This window comes from Thamnophis sirtalis, unplaced genomic scaffold (assembly GCF_051295495.1).
Source record: "Thamnophis sirtalis isolate CommonGarterSnake01/CBP01778 unplaced genomic scaffold, rThaSir2_p1.2 scaffold_4, whole genome shotgun sequence".
NCBI lineage: Eukaryota > Metazoa > Chordata > Lepidosauria > Squamata > Natricidae > Thamnophis > Thamnophis sirtalis.
In genome coordinates this window covers 104,583,363-104,602,140 of record NW_028261384.1, presented here as the reverse complement: position 1 = coordinate 104,602,140, position 18,778 = coordinate 104,583,363, and the positions used below count along the sequence as shown (strand labels likewise).

The 18,778-nt window shown below is 41.4% G+C and overlaps 1 protein-coding gene across 1 annotated transcript in view; it reads left to right on the top strand.

Moving 5' to 3' along the window:
• Positions 1-18,778, top strand: part of LASP1 (LIM and SH3 protein 1) — a 44,974-nt gene that overhangs the window by 14,127 nt on the left and 12,069 nt on the right. Inside the window, exon 3 of the mRNA XM_087713647.1 lies at positions 6,837-6,921. Coding sequence (XP_087569773.1) covers positions 6,837-6,921 — 85 coding nt within the window. The remainder of the gene's footprint in view (positions 1-6,836; positions 6,922-18,778) is intronic.

The following is an 18,778-nucleotide window of genomic DNA, read 5'->3' as shown; positions in this document are numbered from 1 at the left end:
ATTTCTTGTGTGGAAGGTAAAAGGAAAGTATATTGAAAAAATGTTTTTTTCAGAAAAAAGGTTGGGAAAGAAAATTTTTCATTTTTATGTGATAACTAAAGGTATTGGACAGGAGACTGTGAAGGACTAAGAAAGAAGGCAGTATTAAAGAACTTCTAATAATGTTGCCAACAAACTACTTGAATTGGACTAGGCAATCAACAGGAAACAAAATTGTCTCAAAGGTTTCTCCCCCGCCCCCCCAAAATAACCCCAGATATAAGATGATAGAATGAGAAGGGATTTGAAGAAAATTATAAATATGGAAGATGGGAGTAATGTTTCTTGATGTACTAGAAATTCTATGGAGCAAAATAATTGAATTGCTTTTGTGAACTGTGAACTTATTGCAGTTTCATGATAGAAGCCTGGAATAATGGGTATATGACAACTTTCTGCTTCTTATATTTCTGCTAGCAAGAAACTAATCGAGATCTGTTCCCTGTGCTAGATTTCTTTTTTGTCTCTTGCTGTTTTGTCTCACAGCAGTTGCAGTAGCAATTTAAATTTCCAGGATTGGTTCTAAAATACTTTTGGAAAGCTAAACATTAGCAATTGTTTTATTTGAGAAGCCAAGAAAAAAAAGTAAAAATTATGAAAAAAGGAGGATTCATTAGGTTGCTAGACAATCACTGGCAGCTTTCTGACTGCAAAAGATCAGCTTGTTTTGTCTAAGTTCAATATTCAATGGCCTAAAACTCAATTAGACCAAATTTGGATTTAAATAGTGACCTGAAATCCGGGTCCCACGATGTGAGTAATTTGAATATTAGCTGTATATATAAGTATGTACTCATTTTTGGGGAAAAATAAAAATGTCTTTTATCAGGTACCCTGTTTTTATTCCTTGCAGTTCGTTATAGACTTCCTTGCAAGGAATTAAAGTTTGAGGTATCAATATCTTTATGGTACAGAATTAATTAAATCAAATAGAAAATGAAATTCAGACAAATTTTGTTTCAAATTCAAATTGTTTTGCTGCACTTAATGGGAGAAGTTACTTCTTTATGCTGCAAACACTTTTAAGATAAAAGACCTGGTATTGGCATTAATTGTGCCAGGAAATATGATATAATACCTCCATAGTTGGTGGCTTTGGAACTTTTCAAAAGAGCTCTGAAAGGACATTAGACAATCTCTTTCATAGATTCTGAGTAATAATTACATTTTTCTAGACAGTTAACTATCCTGATTAACTCAAGATCTGCTCCCAGCTTTATCCACCCTGAATAAACATTAGAAATGTGCATGTTGGTTCTTCTGTATCTCCTTTAATTTTGAGCACAATAGATAAATGCCCATACTGATTATTTTGAAGCATGAACCTATTGATGTTATTGGGATAAGTGTTTTTGGTAGAAGATTTTTTTTGGCTTTTCACCACAGGTTTGATTATTAGTTTGATGCATTAACTTTGCATTATATCATTTAGTCTAAATATGGTTTTATGACTTGGATTATTTATTTATGTATTATTTTATTGATTTAATTTATGTAGCCTATTTCAGCTAGTGGGTTTATTATTATATTAGTTTTTTTACTTAGAATATTATCATGTTTTGCAGTAACCTTACAACTGGTATTAGCAAGCCCATTTACCATCTTTATCCTCTAGGCATAGCATTGAATAACTATAATTTATACTTCAATGTCTATTAGTTGCCACAGTTTATTTTTCTGCTTTCTGTCTCTCTGATTTTTTAAATCTTTGAGTCTCAGCAGGTGTCTCAGTGACACCTGCTTGGAACCAATTCTGACTGGAACAGTCTATAAATCCTATAAATATAAATACATATTGACGTCAGCTATTTTCTTAGAACAAAGAATTTAAACAGTGGAGGTTGTTATTCACTGAATGGAGACTAATTGTCAACAATATACAGAGCATTTCATAGTCCAAGAAAGCAAAAGTTAGCTCATAGATGGAGGGAGTTAAAGTTCTATTACTTTTCTGTTTTATACCAGGACATAGAGATTATTCATTCATAAAACCTGATGATACTATACTCAAAAACCTCACAGGCATTTTTCACTGGTTTAGCTACAAGTTGTTATGCTCATTTTTTGTCATTATTGGGTAAATTGAATCAAATAAATAAATAAGTGTTTATTTTATATTAGTTGTAAAACATACATTTAAGACAGGATGAGTTAGGGAGAAAATTGGAAATAGTAATGGAAAGATAAGGAATAGGTAAGGAAGCAAGAAGAGACTGGGAGAAGTGTAGAAACTACATTAGAATTGATTGTTGCCTGATTTAGACAACTGGAAAAGAAAGTTCAAATTTTGCACAAGGACAACAAAAACTTACACAAAATAATATGCACATGTAAGTTACTTTGGGGGGGGGCGGTAAAACAACTGCTTTTCTGCACCTGAAATTTTGTTCATTTATTGTTTAATTTATTAGGGCTTGTTTTCAAGCTTGACCTTACAACATTGGGTTAGAAGTTTGTTTGTTCGTTAAAGTAATTCTAAACAATTTTATAGTGCTTGTGGGCATATCCTTCTGACCTACTTAATTGTTTACAGCGCCTTAAAAGAATATCTTTTTTATTTTTTTGTAAACTTATCATAGTTTTAATTGGCCATCGGTAATAACCGTGATCATCTAATTCTGATTAATAAGGAACTAATTTTCTTCAAATCACTGTTGTTATGAGCTGTCTCTTTTCATGCCGCATGCATACACCATTTTGGCACTGTCATAAGTCATAGAACAAAGATATGCACAAAATAAATCAAGCTATAACATGCTCTTGTGCAGAATGCGAGAAAGCCCCCTGCTTCCTTCAACTACTCTGGACTTTCTGGATTTTCCCAGAATCTGTCTGTTGCAGAGCCATCTGCTGAGAACTATTTGGCTCTCCCTGAACTCGCACTTTAACAATTTTGCGCTACTTTTATTCTTCTTATTTCCTTCTTTTTTTTCTCCCTTTTCCTTCTATCTTTAGTATGTTGAGTATATGGGATTGTATGTAAGTGTGTGAGTGACCCACTTTTATTGTTATTACTGTTGCATTTGTGTATTTTAATAATTACGTGGGGACTGGTTGTGTGAGTGTCTGAGTATGCTTGGCTCGGAGGACCTGCTAGGGAAGGCGGGGGGTACCGGGGTGGTTGGGGGGACTACGGCCACGGGAGTGGGTCGGAACATTGCGGTCGTGACAGGGAGAGGCAGATACGGCGGGGACCTTAGGGCTAGCCATTACCGGGGAAGGAGGGTTCGCTACATTACAGAGATCCCTCCTTCCGGCCCTTTGAGTCCCACTCCAAGACCAGATGGCGCGAGTAGCCAGGACCCTGGTCTCAGGCTGCTGTTGCTAAATGCCAGGTCTGTTATCCACAAGGCTCCCCTCGTCCGGGACTTAATTGTTGACGAGAGGGCAGACCTGGCATGTATTACTGAAACCTGGCTGGGCACAGAAGGAGGAGTCCCCCTTGTAGAGATGTGCCCAGAGGGATTTCAGGTGCTTCATCAGCCGAGAGCCCAGGGAAGGGGTGGCGGTGTGGCTATTGTTATCCGGGAGTCTCTGTTACCTCGTAGGGTCCCTGCTCCGGAGTTTGTCGGGTGTGAGTGCCTGCTGATAAAGTTGGACCTCAAGGGTCAAGTGGGTTTGCTGCTAACGTACCTGCCTCCCAACTGCGTTGCAGCATCCCTCCCCTCGCTCCTCGAGTCAGTAGCTGAGCTGGCAGTTGAGTTCCCCAGGCTTATAGTTCTGGGGGACTTCAATTTGCCATCGCTCGGTGAACGCTCTGATGGGGCGCAGGAGTTCATGGCTTCCATGACAGCCATGGGCTTGACCCAGGTAATTCGGGGCCCAACCCATGCAGCGGGTCACATGCTCGACCTCGTATTCCTCTCGGAGCAGTGGATGTGTGATCTTGGTCTGAGGGGTAATGAGATCATACCCCTGTCGTGGTCAGACCACTGCCTACTGAGGCTTGACTTCCGGAGGCCAAACCCCCACCGTAGGGAGGAGGAACCGACCAGGTGGTTCCGCCCCAGGCGACTTATGGACCCGTTGAGGTTCCAGACGGAGCTTGGGGTCATTCCTGATACTCTCGCCCACAGTTCGGCGGAGACTCTGGTTGCCGCCTGGCATTCGGCGGCGTCGGAGTCCCTTGATCGGATTGCGCCACTACGGCCCCTCCGGGTCAGTGGATCCCAGAGGCCTCCTTGGTTCACCGAGGAGCTCCGGGAGAAGAAACGCCGGAGGAGATGCCTAGAGCACCTGTGGAGGTCCGATAAGTCCGAGGTGAACCGAGCACTTCTGACTACCTGCACCAAGGACTATGTTCGGGCATTAAGAACTGCCAAAAGATCATACATCTCTGCCTTGGTTGCGTCCGCCGAGTCACGCCCAGCCGCCCTGTTTAGGATAACCCGCTCCCTCCTTAATAGGAGGGATGCGGGAGACCCCTTGCAGGGTAGGGCTGAGGACTATGCTCAATTCTTGGCGGACAGAATAGCTCGGTTTCGGTCGGACTTGGACTCCACCGCAGTAGATCCAGCCGAGACACAGGAGGACTACTTGGCAAATCACCTCTGGGTTGAGTTCCAGGATGTTGCCTCTGGGGATGTGGACAAGGCCATTCGAGCTGTAAGTGCCTCCACCTGCATTCTGGACCCGTGTCCCTCCTGGCTGGTTGCCAACAGCAGGGAGGTGACACATGGCTGGATCCAGGCGGTCGTGACCGCCTCCCTTCGGGAGGGGCACTTCCCCGCCGTACTTAAAACGGCGGTGGTGAGACCCCTCCTGAAGAAACCATCCTTGGATCCAGCCATTTTAAACAACTTTCGTCCTGTCTCCAACCTCCCCTTTATCGGGAAGGTTGTTGAGAAGGTGGTGGCCTTCCAGCTTCAACGGGCCTTGGAGGAAGCTAGTTATCTTGACCCCTTCCAGTCTGGCTTCAGACCTGGTTACAGCACAGAAACCGCTTTGGTCGCATTGACCGATGATCTCTGGAGGGCCAGAGATGGAGGCTATGCGTCCATCCTGGTTCTCCTTGACCTCTCAGCGGCTTTCGATACCATCGACCATGGTATCCTTCTGCGACGACTGCGGGAGGTGGGAGTGGGAGGCACTGTTCTGCAGTGGTTCTCCTCCTACCTCTCGGACAGGTCGCAGTCGGTGTTGGTCGGGGGGCAGAGATCGTCCCTGAGGCCCCTAACATGTGGGGTGCCCCAGGGTTCGGTCTTATCCCCCCTACTATTTAACATATACATGAAACCGCTGGGTGAGATCATTCGGAGGCACGGGATAAAATACCACCAATATGCGGACGATACGCAACTGTATCTGTCCGCCCTGTGCCAACTCAATGAAGCGGTGGACGTGATGAACCAGGGTCTAGAGGCCGTTAGGAACTGGATAAGCGCTAACAAACTGGTACTCAACCCGGACAAGACCGAGTGGCTGTTGTGTTTCCCTCCCAACAATTTGGCTAATGTACCAACTCTTAGGCTGGGGGGTCAAATTTTATACCCCTCAGATAGGGTCCGCAACTTAGGAGTCCTCCTGGACCCACAGCTGACTTTTGACTACCAGCTGTCAGCTGTGACCAGGGGGGCATTTGCCCAGGTTCGCCTGGTCCACCAGTTGCGACCCTACCTAGATCGGGAGGCTCTCGCAACAGTCACTCGAGCCCTTGTGATCTCTAGGCTGGAATACTGCAATGGGCTCTACATGGGGTTGCCCTTGAAGTGCATCCGGCGACTACAGTTAGTCCAGAATGCAGCCGCGCGAGTGATAGTGGGCGCACCGCGGTTCGCCCACGTTACACCCATCCTCCGCGAGCTGCACTGGCTACCTGTCGGTCTCCGGGTGCGCTTCAGGGTACTGATGACCACCTTTAAAGCACTCCATGGTAGTGGATCTGGGTACTTGAGAGACCGCCTCCTGCCGATTACCTCCCTTCGACCAATTCGATCGCACAGACTGGGCCTCCTCCGAATTCCATCTGCCAGTCAATGTCGACTGGCGACTACACGGAGGAGAGCCTTTTCTGTTGCAGCTCTGACCCTGTGGAACGATCTCCCCGTTGAGATTCGTACCCTCACCACCATCCAGACCTTCCGCGCAGCCCTCAAGATCTGGCTCTCCCAGCAGGCCTGGGGATAGGTTTCCAAGTTACCCGCCCGAGTGTTGATTGCTGAACGAAAGTTGTGTTTTATTATTTTTTCTTTGTTCACATTTTGTTTTGTCTTTTGATACTGCACCCCCCTCCCTTGTGATTGTAAGCCGCCCTGAGTCCCCTCAGGGAAAAGGGCGGCCTATAAATTTTAATAAATGAAATGAAATGAAATGAAATGAGAATCCTTCCAGTTGCTTCATTTATTAGCAGATTGGTATCTTATGCATCCATCAAAATAGAATCCTATACAAAAGAACACATGGCTGATGTTGAGCAATGGTACAAAATTTAGTACACTACATATCTGATTTCAGTAATAAGGATTGAAATTTTATGAAAGCTGAATTTTTGATTGCATTTAAGTGTTTAGAGTTATTTTTTAAATAGATTAAAGCTGAGATTTTCAAATTTAAATTTTGACTATTTTTGTAATCTTTCAGGAACCGAAAATAACATCAATAAATTGTAAATACTCTTACTATGATGGATAGAAGTAACTTTAATTACTAATAAATGCTCATAATTCGTTCAGAAGCCAAAAGGTGAAGGAAACCTAGAAAGAGGAGTAGTTAGTACCGTTTCCTTAGATAGTTATTGGCTAGTTCAGATTAAGATTAGACACTGTTAATTCTGCTTTATTTATTTATTTATTTTGCAGACATTATCCAAAGCAGTCCTTCACTATGGTGGCTGATACTCCAGAGAACCTGCGCCTTAAGCAGCAGAGTGAACTTCAGAGTCAAGTAAGGCTTTTAACTGTTTGTTCTCATTATGCAGGTTGCTGTATGTTAGCAATTGCATTCCTCCAAACTATACTCAAAGAAGATTTTAGTGAAGAAGTCAATATCATAAAAGAGAGCATGGCTTGATGCTTAAAAATCAAAGCTGCTTTACTTTCCCCTTATTACCAGAAGAAAAGTATGGAAATGAAATAAAATATAAGCTGTTAACTCTACAAGAGATAACACTTATAATGCAACACATGAAAGATAGTATCTTAAAAGTAGCTCAGGAATCCAGAGCATGAAAGTACAATTGTGAAAGTCCTTATATACCTACTAAGAGTGAGAAGGATGAATCAAGGTATAAACATGGCAGATAGTTAAGTTATGAAGAAGTAGGGTGATATGTGTAGAGATAGCATAGAGTAATAGGATTGAGAAGATTCAACCTGAAAGAGGAATTCCTTTATTCAGCATTGAGGACTGTACCTTGTGGATTCTCAAGAGCAGCAATAGTTGAAGCTTTAACTCCATCAATCCTTTGCCTGAATCTCAATTATAAAGGTGTAGAGTCATACCATATTGCACAGAGCAAAACTACATAAAGAATTGTAAAATGTTTTTGCATACTAGGAAAGCAAAGTATGCATTTGAATGCAGAAATAAGTTTCTTATAGTATTAATAAAATCAAATTTTATTCCTAAATCATCATACAAAATTTACCTGGGTGTTGTTCGGTACTAGGCCTTAGCAAGCCAAACCATCTGTATTATATATTATTTTGCAATAAAGATAAGAATGCATGTTGAAATCTGCATATCAAATAATAAATGGTTACATTCAAAGGCTAGTAGAATACAGTAATCCTTAATTTATCGCTACCATTGGGAATAGAATGGAAATTTTGTCGTAGTTGGGTCCAGTTATAAAGTGTGACCAGACCTGATTTTACAACTGTTTTCACTATGTTCTTAAGGAATCACATTATTATTAAGTGACTCCAGCTTCCCCAATTGACTGTTTTTGTTAGAAACCAATTGGAAAAGTCATATATCGTGACTGTAGGGTTTTGCAATTGAATTTCCAAAAGGAAGAAAGAAAAACAAGTAGTGAAAAGCCCCAAGGAGAGCACGCAGGGCTTTCTGAGAGAGTGAGAAGAGACACAGAGTCAGGGAGAGAGAGAAATACAGAGAGACAGAAACACACCCACACAGGGAGACTGGCTGATGGGTGAGTGTCTTTGGTGAGGGCTGAATCAAGTCGAATCTCTCTCTTTTGCTCTCTTGCTGCCTGACTGGCAGGAAATGGCGGGCGGCTACTTCCAGGTTTGCTTTCCGCCTCAAGAGAGAAAGAGTTGTCAGGGTTGAGTGGGACAGGGAATGGGCTCCAGGAGGAGGAGGAGGGGATGCAGTCGCCCCCATTGTGAAGCATGCTTTTGAAAGAGGTGAGATTGGGGAAGGCAGAGGCAACAGAAAGCGGTGTGTTTCAAAGGCAGAGAACAGCATCCCTCTGTGAGAGGCAGCCCATGCCTCTCCACCATCCAACTTGCCAATGGGGGCGCTTCTGCTGGGTCGTCTCCTCCCTCTCAGCTGTTGTGCTCAGCGGGGGGAGCACTTCCCCACGCCCCCCTCTTTTTCTTGGCCCCACCGACAAGGAAGAGGAAGGCCAGGCTTGTGGGGATGGCCCCACCCTGACAAGATCTGCCCCTGCCATTCTCTCTCAGCCCTCTTTGCTGGCAGCAACAGCAAATGTACCACAACGAAGGCAGAGTGCTGTTGCCCCGCAGGGGTCCTTCGCTCCCGCACCAATCTCGTACTGCTACTGCCCCGACAGGACAATGGCTCTTTCATCCCTCTGCCATGACAGGGTGGCAGGGAGACGCAGCAGAGGGCCCAAAGGCTCTAGAGGGCTCCAGAGCAGCAGGTTGTTGATTCCCAGCCTAGGACATTGTAACTTTAATTGAACAGCCATAAGCTGAGGACTACCTGTATTCCTCTTATCAAATTTACTGCAGAAATTAGGGAAATTATTGTCTTTCATTGTTAAATGCAAGTAGCTGTCTCATACCAAAGTAATTGCCAATATACTTATTTTTTCCCCCCAAACCTCCCACTGATGGGTTCTATGAGCTAGGTAGAACTTTTTCACAAAACCCTCATTTCCTCCTTTAGAGTGTGCTAACAATGAGAGAACTTTGCTCGGTGAGGAGGAGGAAGGAGACGTTATAAAGCAAATAGATTCAATGGAAATTTCTTTTTTTCAGTGCATTGATCCCTACAGTAATGGAATAATATTCTACAAGTTCTAACAACATGCTACTACCCTATTTCCCTGACAATAAGACCTCCCTGAATAATAAGCCCTCCCTGAAAATATTACAACACAGCAGCAAGCATGAGGTGACCACTCTCGCTGCCTCCTGCACCTCAAAAATAATAAGACCAAGCGCTTATTTCAGGGGGTCAAAAGAAAATAAGATCCTGTCTTATTTTGGGGGAAACATGATATAACTCAAAGGTCTTTATATAGGTCATAGTTACTTCACTTATTGTTTTTTTATCAATCTTCAATCATTAATCATTTTGCCATTAATAACTTTCTCTGATTTAAAAGAACACTTAAAAGTGGCTGGCCGTAGAACTTGTAATTATAGGCTTGTTAACATGCATTATCCTATATGCATTTCTTGCTCTGTTTTTCTAGTGTCCCTTTCATATAAAACTTCCTTATTTTTTCCCTTGTTCCCCTATCCCCTTTGTTCTAAATGTAAACCCAGACTTATAAGCTGAAACTTGGTAAATGATTAGACAAAGTCATTGATGCTTAAGCTCCTAATTATGATTTGAAGTTTGATGCTCTTTGCCAGCATAAATTCATTGATGGAGATAATTGCAAGTCAGAAAACAACTATATATATATATATATAGGGGTAACAGGAAGCACCAGGGAAGGTTTATATATATATATATATAAATTATATATATATAAACCTTCCCTGGTGCTTCCTGTTACCCCTAGCTTGCTTTTGGTTATTTTTTTCTCCAAGGTATGTGAATAACCCTCAACTAAACAATGAGAAGTCATATTCTTTTATTAAGTATGCAGTACATATGTGGGCCATGAAGACAGCAGAACAATGAGTAAAGTCCACTTTCTTTTGCTTATCCCTGTGCTAGCTAAATAAATAAATAAAGTTTTATCATAGTTCACTTATGTTATTTATCAATTATTTCTCTCCAGTTCTTCTCCTTTAAACTTGCCTTATAATCATATTAGATATTCCATAATGTTTATTTTGTTTCAAAATTGGATTTCATGTCCCACAAGCCTGGTTGCTAATGTTGATTTAACTCTGGGAGAATACATGTTCTTGATCATTGTTTGCAATCTCATGGAAATATTTTTATTTTTCATAAGTGCTCTGCTCTTAATATGTTAAATCTCATATAGAACTGATTTCAGTAAAGTCTGAACTCAAGTTCCTCTTGCTGAGTGTTCTCACTGCAGATCCAGGGTGTGAGTATTATGACAAGCAACCATATTTTTCTGGGGATGCTTCCTTGTTCAAATATGACTTGTGTACTACCTGATTTGATCAGTGGCCAGTGCTGGTTTTTAATAGGAAAATTAATGCAAGTCGCTGTTATCTTAAGATAATTGATTTTATTTCCATTTCCTCTGTCCAGTTGTGGTGGCTGAAGGAATTAATGATTCAAGTAAATGGTATCTTGGAGGAAAACATTTGAAGAACTCACAAAGTTATTCAAACTTCTCTTTATATAGTCAGAATCTAAGCTTAATGAGAATTGTTTTTTATATTATTAATTATTATTATTATGTGGTTAATCTTTGGTGAGATTCACAGCCTTTGGAAGCTAGTTGGTAGCTAGCTCAACAGCTTGAGTCCTAACCAAGGACCTAGGAACTGTTAAGGTAACACTGGAGGATATAAGCTATTCCAAGAAGGGTGATTTTTTTGTAGAATCAGATAAATTTAGAATTTCCAAATAGCGAGATAGCCCTTTAGGTATTGCTCCAAGGGCTGCAATTACAATTGGGACAACACACAATTTCTTTTTCTACAGTCGCAAACTTCGTACTTTGTTATTTTTTCTTGCTGCTTCAATTTGTGCATCACGAGGTATTGCAATGTCAATGAACCAAACTTATTTATTTTCACCTATTATTATTATGTCAGGTGTGTTGTAAGACAGGTGCCTGTCAGTCTGAATTCTGAAATCCCACAAGATCTTGACTTTTTCATTCTCTAGAACCTTCTCAACCTGATGTTCCCAGTGGTTTTTGCTGTACTCAAATCCAAACTTCTGGCACAACTTCCAGTGAATGATATACTTTATTCATTAAACATGAAACTCAGCCAACTGAACATTCAAAAATGCATCACAAATACCAGTGACTGGTGCTAATGGTTGATACGGTGTGATGCCAGCATCCTACATATCAACCAAGTACCTTCTTAAAATATAAGATGTTCTGAGTAGCGCAGTTTTTTCCAGTTCCACTGCAATTGCAGGAAGCTGCAATTTGTTGATGTATCTTGTAAAATTCTTGGACATGGTGCCAAGTGCCCCAATGACAATGGGTATCACTGTTGCATGCTTCATCCATAATCGTGTAGTTTCGATGGCCAGGTCGCGATATTTCATTATTTTTTCTAGTTCTTTGTCTGTGACTCTGGCATCTCCTGGAACTACAATATCAATAAACTGTACGGCTCTCTACAACTGTGATATCTGGCAAGTTGTGCTCCAAGTGACAATCTGTTTGTATTTGAAAGTCCCACAAGATCTTCACCTTCTCATTTTCTATAACTTTTTCCACTTTATGTTCCCATGACTTTCTGGTTACAGGTAAATCATATTTTTTACATAATGACCAGTGGATTAATTTAGCAACTTGGTCATGTCTAGCTTTGTAATCAGTTTGTGCGATTTTGCTGCATTCACATATTAAATGTGAAACAGTTTTGACTTTGTTATTATAAAGTAATAACAAAGTTTGAGTTTGAGTTTTAAGGTTTTAAAGTTTGAGTTTTAAGGCAGTTTGAGTTGTCAGTGGATTTTTGTATTTTCGTTTTCCTGGCATTAGTTTGTAGTGCTTGTTCTTGAGCAGCCAGTATTAAGCCTTCCATTTCTTTCTTGATACATCACATTTTCCTTCAATGTTTTTTAAGTGCTGTCCATGCAAAGCTTTGGTTTTCCATCTATTTAATCTGTCATCCAGCTGTTTTTCCTTATATTCTGCCTTTGTTTTTGTTGTTTTTATGCTGTTCTCTGTTTTCACAGCCTGCAGCAATTTTTCTGGGCTTTGGTTCACATAATCATTGTTGCACAGGAGAGTCTTCATCCTTTATGTTCGTTTCTTCCACTGGCTGGTCAATTTGTTCAAGTGTTGGAGCAATTTCTTCAGCTTGTTCATCTTTAGCCAATATTTCTAGATGTTGCATTTCCACTTCTGTGAAAACTTTATTACGGGTGATGAAGCACCTTTGATCCATTAATCTTTGTTCAGTTATGTCACTTTCCGGGTGTTGTTCCTTTCACAGTTGCATCATTCTTTTTTAAAATCCCCTGGCTGTTGATTCTGCCTGGTAAGTAATATTTGAGGATTTGTCTATTTTCTTTGGTTGTCCAAGTTTTGCTGCTGTTGCTGCTGCTTCCTCCTTCTCCTCCTCCTCCTCCTATTATTATTATTATTATTATTATTATTATTATTATTATTATTATTATTATTATTATTTACTTTATTCATTAAACATGAAACTCAGTCAACTGAACATTCAAAAACATATCAGAAATCCCATTGACTGGTGCTAATGATTTAAACAGGTTGCTGCCAGTGTCCTAGGTATCAACCAAGTACCTTCTTAAGCTGTACGATATTCCCAGTAGCAAAGTTTTTTGTAGTTCCGCTGGATGTATTTTGATGTATTGATGTATTTTATAAAATTCTTGGACATGGTACAAAGTGCCCTGATTAATGGGTATCACTGTATTTTTATTTGTTATTATTGTTGTTATTTTGCTGTTACATTTATTTAGTGCTTAATAAACATTGTGTTGTCTGTCTTATTTTGTTTGCTTATATTCCTAATTTTAACTCCTTTTTTCCAGCCATTGATAAAATAAATCCCATGTTTGATAGTATTCCATATCTTCCTTCTGTTTAATCTTCAAAACAAGTCTGTCCATTTCTGCACAGTCCAATATCTCCTTAAAATGGTATTTCTTCATTTTCCCAATGCAGAAATACAATCCTTGCTGCTGTTAATATATTCAATATTAAATGTACACTTCGTTTATCAATTTTTTCTGATACCATACCTAATTTAAAAAGTTCAGGTTTAAGATCTACATGTTTTCCTAACATCTTTTCTAACCATATGCGTATTTTTGCCCAAACTTGTTTTGCTTTAACACAAGTCCATCACAGATGTTAATACGTGCCAGATCTTTGGTTACATTTCCAATATTTACTAGACATATTTTTGAACATTTTGGCTAACCTAGCAGCTGGTAAATGCCATCTATAAAATATTTTATATAAGTTTTCTTAATACGAAGTTGCCAATGTTAATTTAAAATTTCTTTCCCATATATTTTGCCATTTCTCTAGTTCTATATTATGACCAAAGTTTTTTGACTACTGTATCATTGTTTTATCTTCCATTTTCAAATTAAGTAGAAAGTTATAGTTTCTTAATCATTTTTTCATTATAGTTCAACAATATCTGATAGAATATTGTAAGTTCTTCATAAAACTTAAGTGAGAATTGTTGAAAGTGCTTATTCATTTTGTAGGTAAGTATTTACATAATTAGCAAATTCATTACAACTTTTTTCCTAAACAACAGAAATACGAAATCCCATAAAACAATTCACATTATCTCCCACCAACCTCACCCCTCACTAGACTGCTTTTGTTTGTATTATCTTTGTGCTTTTATTTTCCATTGCTGTACTCAGCCAGTTTTTCATGGCTGCTTCCTCATATTTTTGTTTGATCTGAAAGGTAGATGCTAAATGGTTTTCTCTTTCACAATGTTTTGTTATATAATGACTGTATTTTTAGATTGTTTTGAATTTGGAAATACACAGTATACTAGTGATATACAGGACAAATTGTTGAGATCAAGTATCATTTTACCAAAGTAGCATCAACACCTAACTATAATTTCAGTGCTTGTTTTGGTGCAAAAAAACATATATATTTTAATAAGAAATTCAGGATATAAAATTGGGAGGGTTTAGAATCTAAATACTGGTAATATGTTATTCCATGTGGTGGCTCCTAAAGCTGTTATTGGACCTTTTCTTTAATATCAGGAACTGAAATAACAATGCTGAGGGCTCCTACTACATATTTCTGACAGTTTTGCTTCTTTATTTTGAGTAGCTGAGAAGGCGTAACTAGTTCCGATAGCTTGCCAAAAACACACAATTATCTTCTATGTAAGTAAACAAGTCCTCCAGCTGGATTAATTTTAACGCCTGCAGCCCACATATGACTGTAAAATAAGAACATTTATTTCCTGTGGTTTTGGTTTACTAAACGTGGAAAACTGCAGTTTGGAGGAGAGAAAATAGGAAATAATTTCAGGCTAAACAGCACCTGAAACTTGAGAATTCTATATTTGTTCTTCTGTAAGAGAGAACGTCCAATTTTAAGTACCTATCCATTTTTGTAACAATATAAAAAGAATCCTATAGTAGTGCTTAAGAGTTCGTGAATCTTTTTGAATTTTCAATATTTCTGCATAAATATTACCCTAAAGTGTGATATGTAACTCACACTAGCCCTAAACTAGATAAAGAGAGCACAAATACATGAGTCAAAACCACCGTAGTTGTTCATGTATTTATTAAGGAAAATGATCCAAAGCTATTTGTGTGTTGCAAAGGTATGTGAACATATAGGATTATTTGAAGGGGAAGTTAAAGTCAGATGTTTTAATCATTGTGAAGATAATCAAATATGGGTGTGAGAGATCTTGCCTTGAATTCTCAGTAATCTCTATCAAAGTATGATCTTTACAACACGGGTATGTTGGAAGTGTGTAATGGCTTGAACTAAGATTTATCAGGGATAACCCCTGCCCCCCAAAATCCCTTGTTGATACTCACAGGCTGGAAAACACATTCCAGCCTGGAGCCTACTTTCTTCCAATTGAAGGGACTGCCTTGCCTTTAACTCCCCCCAAGTGCCCTTTCCCCTGTAGTGCCCTTTTCGCTACTGGCATCCTGCCTTATTTGGAGTGTGGCTGTGGGACTGCTTGCTTTGCTGTAGCTCAGGGGATTCTTGATGCATTGTCGCTCTGAAGCCCTGAGCATAGTGTGAAGCTACAACCAGTCCTAGAAGTTTCATCCTTCTCAATCTGGCCCAGCAACATAATGCAGATCTTCTGTTCACTAGGAAATCTTAACACTGGCGGGAAGCTGCCTCATTTTGGGAAGTCCCAATGTAGTCCAGCTGATTTTGCCATCTTTTATTCCAAGGCTTCTGCTGCCCTATACTCCCTACAGTATGGGATGAGTCCAGATATGGATATATATTTTATCCCCAACCCCACCCTGCTTTTATAGCAAAACTTCGAATTAGAATGTCAGCTTTCCAAATATCATCCAAAATTAAATCAGGAAACGTTACATTGAAAAGATTGGAGGCAATGGCCTATGAAACTAATTAAAACATGTCTAGTATGTGGTGTTTTTTTTACTTCTTTTGCTTTCCTTAGGGTTAAATTGCAGGAAATCATTATTGTTTCCATCATGTTTTTTAAGTGTGAATCATTTTTTTCATATGACTAAGAATCATATTTGCTTTTTTAATGAAACTTAAGATGGTCTAAATCCTGGATTGAATTTGCATACTGGTGTCAAGATGTTTGTTCCCGAGTATTCCAATGTATTTTAAAATTGGAGTAAAATTTGGGAATCCTGATTTAAAAATGGGAGGTTTGATAGACTCCTACAGCTTTGTAGCTGAAAATGCTATGAAGAGAAGAAATGGAGGAAAGAATTCACTACATAACTGTTTGTTCGCTGGTGAATTGAATTACCTCACTGAGGGATTGATGGCGGCTGTCCCCGCCCTTTTGACTTCCCCCAGTTAGTCCCATTTTTCTTTTCAGCATTACACTCCCTCCATCCTCCTTTTAACAGCTTATAATAGCCCAGCATTGAGCAAGACATGGGAAAGAGCTACCCAGCTTGCCTGACTCACTTATGTCTAGCCTTCCACAAGCATAAGAGTTGAGTCGATTCCAGCTGAGTGCCCATAAAAGGACAAAGAAAACTGAAAGCCAGCCTTGTCTGAGTATTTCCTCTGCTTGCTTGCAACAGACTTGTTGCTTCATCCTCTGCACCAGAGAAATGTCTCCCTTTTTCTATATAGTTTGTGTAACTTCAATAAGGATTATATTTCTTTGTTATTATTTTTTTATTAGTATAGTAGCTTATTTCCAATGTGCTTCCATAATCTTGTCTGTAACAGTCAAAATTTGGGAAATTTCAATTCCCATATTAAAACATGGGACAAAGGAAACCATGAATTTAATACTTGGAACAAAAATATGAAGGAGTAGAATGTCTTATGAAATACCTTCAGAAGATATTTCATTGATAATAACTCATTAGTTAATCAGAGTAATAGTTTTCTTATTAACAACATTGTATATCTGTTGTCAGTTACATCATCATAATTTTTGTTTGCTACAAGTATGATGAACTTTAAGTTTATGATTATAATGAAAGATACATAAGATATCTGCAGATAAACAAAAGCACCAAAGGGTATATGTTTCTACTTTCCTGTTACTAGCTGTTGTAATGACTTACAGAAGTTGCTTGTCGTGTATGGTAAACTAGATACACCTTAGGTTTAACCTTTTTGCCTAAAAGCATGGGGAGAGCAGGGGGGTCATGTGCGGGTATGCCCACACCCATAATGATATGCACATGATCCCCATGTGCATGCTCGCACAAACCCCACCCTTCTCCCCCAGTTTTGGTCTGTGACTCGTTTTTTGCCCTCCCTATGCTCCAGAGGCTTTCTAGGAACCTGGGGAGGAGAAAAACGGCCTCCCCCATCCACCAGAGGCACTCCCTAGGCTTTTCACTGTCTCCCAGATTGCGTTGGGGGCAAGTTGAACAGGCTGCTCTTGGAAGTGGCGGCTGTGGCCAATGGGCTTGGCCCTGGGCTCTCTCTCCATCTGCTCGAGAAACAGAGCCCAGGGAGGAAGATAATAGCTGTTTAGAGGCAAAAGACCCAGCGCCTTCCACTCACACACTCGGCAGCCGTGTCCGCTGCTCCCTGCCGTGTCCGGAAGCAACAAAGGTAAGCACTTCTCTCAGTGAGGTGGCCGTGCTTGTGTGGTCCTGGCCTGAAGTCTCGTGCCCCCTTGCCACAACTGATCTGTGAGGGTGCCTTTAGACTTGCGGCTTTCTCGGCGCCGCTGCAAACCGGGCAGGGACAGTGCCCCCCTCCCAATGCCCATGCCTTCCACTTGCAGCAGCATCCACACTTGACAGGGCGGGGTGGTTGCGAGTCTTTGGACCCAGAGTGAGCCAGCACGGCCACCACACTGAGAGGAGCACTAGCCTCTGTTGCCTCTGAAGGTGGTGGGGAGTGGCTACTGTGAGTGGAAGGCGCTGGGCATTGGGGCCACCATCCCTGCCCAGTTTGCAGCAGTGCCAAGAAAATTGCAAGCCTAAAGGCTCCCTCACTCCGGCATGCAAGCTGGGATCTCCTTGACCCGATGGGCGCCAACTGCTCCAATGGAGCCCCTCGGCCCACTCTTTCAAAAGCCAGGCGGGGCATAAAGGTACTGCGGACCTCTGCCGTGCCACGATGGGTAACCGTGACCCTCTAGTTAAGCAAGCGACCCCCAGGAGCAGGGTGGCGGGTGGAGGAAGAAATCTTCCACCATCTTCGTGCATGCACAAAGATGCCCACTCTTTCTTCTTGCTGGCCAACCAGAGCCGAAAAGTGCTTTGTCCTTATGTTTTCATCCAGCTCCTTGAGAGCCATGATCATGCTGGCGATCTGGACGGCCGCTGCCTCCTAGTTTGGGAGCCAGCTGGGCTGAGCTGGGCAGAGGCAATAGTAGCAGTGGAGTCCGGTGCTTGGGGAGGGCAAAGTTAGCGCACTCCCATCCGCACCTACCACCTCCACCAGCTAAGGGCAGCGGACTCAGCTACATCCCATATGAGCCGAGGCTGCGAGGAGCTCCCCGCATTTACCAGAGGGACTAGCCTTCGCCCCTCTGGTAACCCCCGCCCGCCTTCAAGCCAGCCTGCATGGGCTCTCTGGTCTCTGCTAAGATCAGCTTCTTTCCTGTCCTCTGGCATTGTCTGTTCATACCCAGAGATGAATTGGGGTTGTTCTTGCCCTCTGGCAACAGTTCCACCTTCCCCCTCCTCAAGCCCGGCAAGGAAGCCCACACTTCCTGCCAAATCCACCCAAGGAAGGAGAGATAGATCTGAGCTCAGATGAGCTGCCTCTTTCTGAGCTAGAAGAAGCAGTTAAGGGCCAGAGACTGCGACGCTCCCCGGCACGACCAAGAAAATAAAGCTCCTTTTCTCAGGGAGTGTGGGGTGGAGTTTAAGGCTAACCCAGAAGGGGTGGCAGCCTGGTGCTTGCTACTTCTTCTGGCATTGGGGAGACGAACCTCAACTGAATCGGGCTTTCTCTCTCCTTCCTTGGGTGGATCTGGCGGGAGGAGCAGGTTTCCTTGCCATGCTTGAGAAGACGGAGCTGTTGCCCGAGGATGAGAGCAACCCCAGCCGCCTCTGGGTTAGGGTGGAGTCACCTTGAGCCTCCCTCTCTCGGTCTCCTTGGGGGGAATCTTTCTTGGGG